The sequence below is a fragment of the Microtus pennsylvanicus genome, chromosome 17 (assembly GCF_037038515.1).
Source record: "Microtus pennsylvanicus isolate mMicPen1 chromosome 17, mMicPen1.hap1, whole genome shotgun sequence".
NCBI classification, from domain to species: Eukaryota; Metazoa; Chordata; class Mammalia; order Rodentia; family Cricetidae; genus Microtus; species Microtus pennsylvanicus.
The window spans coordinates 27,867,380-27,869,350 of record NC_134595.1 but is presented as its reverse complement, the minus strand read 5'-3'; the positions used below and the strand labels follow the sequence as shown (position 1 = coordinate 27,869,350).

Here is a 1,971-nt window from a genome sequence, read left to right as displayed (position 1 = left end):
GCCACAGCCACTAAGGTAAGGTCAGAGTCCGGTGAGGGATACAGACACAGCCTGAGTCAGAGAGGGCAGTTTCCTACTCTGATACCACTCTACAAAGGTAGGAATCAACCATCCCAATTTATTGGAGGACAAATTACTCCTGGAAACAATTTTAATCAGTAAGGTGAAAACTGTGAAATATTTAATGGAACTCGGGAGACAGCTGTTTCAATGGCACTGCTCAGGGGTGTCTCTTGGGAGTATGAGCACAGGAACCAGAGGCAGGTATAGGGATACTGAGAAACTGTACTCTGGAGTCACTAAGTATGGAAGTCTCTTTTTATCCTCAGCATATGAACTCAGACTTCCACACAGGAGGGCTCAGCACAACCTCATGAATTAAATAAATGAAGAAATTCCTTTTTCAGGTCACACCAGCTCATCTGGAAAGATATGAGAGCAGCTACTGAAGTTTGCACAAGGGACAGCATGTGACCAACAAGTTCCTGCAGCCTGTGAAACATCCAGCTGTACTGCTCAGATCTGCTCCCTCTCTCTGCCTCTGCCTCTCTCTCTTCAGCTGTCTACACTCATGGCCAAACCAGTCCACAGAAATGGAAGTCTATCAGCAGTGTCCTTGAAGGGGTTTGTTCTGGCTGGATTTGGGGGAGATGCAGAGACCCAGGCCCTGCTCTTTGCTGTCTTCCTGCCTCTGTACGTGCTGACCATCCTGGGCAACCTCACCATGATCACGGTCATCACCCTGGATACTGGCCTGCACTCCCCCATGTACTTCTTCCTCAAGAACCTGTCCTTTGTCGACCTCTGCCTCTCTTCTGTTATTGTGCCCAATGCTCTGGCCAACATTTCCTCCTCTTCCAAGGTCATCAGCTTTGAGGAATGTGCCACTCAGCTCTTCCTTTTAGCCTTGTTGGGTACCATTGAAGCTGTACTCCTAGCTGTGATGGCCTATGACCGTTTCATAGCCATTTGTAGTCCTTTAAGATACTCTGTGAACATGAGCCCTACAAACTGTACCTGTCTGGTTCTGGGTACCTTCTGTGTTGGCTGCCTAAACGCCATTGTCCAGACCAGCCTCACATTCCAGCTGCCCTTCTGCAGCTCCAACCACATCGATTCCTTCTTCTGTGATATCCCCCCACTGATCAAGCTTGCTTGTGCCGACACAACTCTCAATGAGCTTGTCATCCTTGGTATCTCTGGATTCATTATTCTGTATGCTGTTCTTGTGATCATCATTTCTTATGGCTACATCACAGTGACCATCCTGAGGATGCAGTCAGGGTCAGGGCGGCACAAGGTCTTCTCTACCTGTGGTTCCCATATGACAGCTGTATCCTTGCTTTATGGAACTGGTTTTGCAATATATGGACAGCCAGGGAGTATGGATTCCACAGAGAAGGGCAACTTGGTCTCCATCATCTACACCCTGGTGATCCCCATGCTCAACCCCCTCATATACAGTCTGCGCAACAAGGATGTCAAGGATGCCCTGAGGAGGCTGGGACAGAGACACAGTCTGGTGAAGAAAAGTGGCTGGTGTCACAATCAGGGACTATGCTAGGGGTCATAGAATAAAAGGATCCTTGGGAGACTATCTACTTGTATTTATATCTACTTGTCCTGTTTTCTTTGTCCTCTTGTTTTTTACTTCTTTTTTATTGATGTATTCATCCACCCATATATTCTCCAACCCACACATCTTTTTCCAATCTAACTTGTCTTTCTTGAATGTATATTATTAGACAGACATTTACAGAATAAAGCACATTCTTTGCCATCAAATGGTCCATAGTTGGAAGAATCCTGGATCTCTTTGATTTGACAGAGGGTAGAGCACTGAGAGGAACCAGGTTTAGGAACCATTGCCAACATCTCCTGGTGAAGCTATATAACTGCTGATTTCTCTATGACTCTTTCCTTTTGTTTCATCACTAAACATAGTCAGTGTGGTGGGACCCTTCCCTCTGA

The 1,971-nt window shown here is 46.4% G+C and overlaps 1 protein-coding gene across 1 annotated transcript; it reads left to right on the top strand.

Moving 5' to 3' along the window:
• The first annotated feature begins 571 nt into the window (after positions 1-571).
• On the top strand, positions 572-1,564 carry LOC142836815 (olfactory receptor 9S13-like). The gene has a single exon (XM_075951427.1). It carries the CDS (start codon positions 572-574, stop codon positions 1,562-1,564), a length of 993 nt encoding a protein of 330 aa, XP_075807542.1.
• The last annotated feature ends 407 nt before the right edge of the window (positions 1,565-1,971 follow it).

Coding starts and splice junctions, on each gene's coding strand:
- LOC142836815 (XM_075951427.1), top strand. CDS start 572: ATGGCCAAACCAGTCCACAGAAATGGAAGTCTATCAGCAGTGTCCTTG.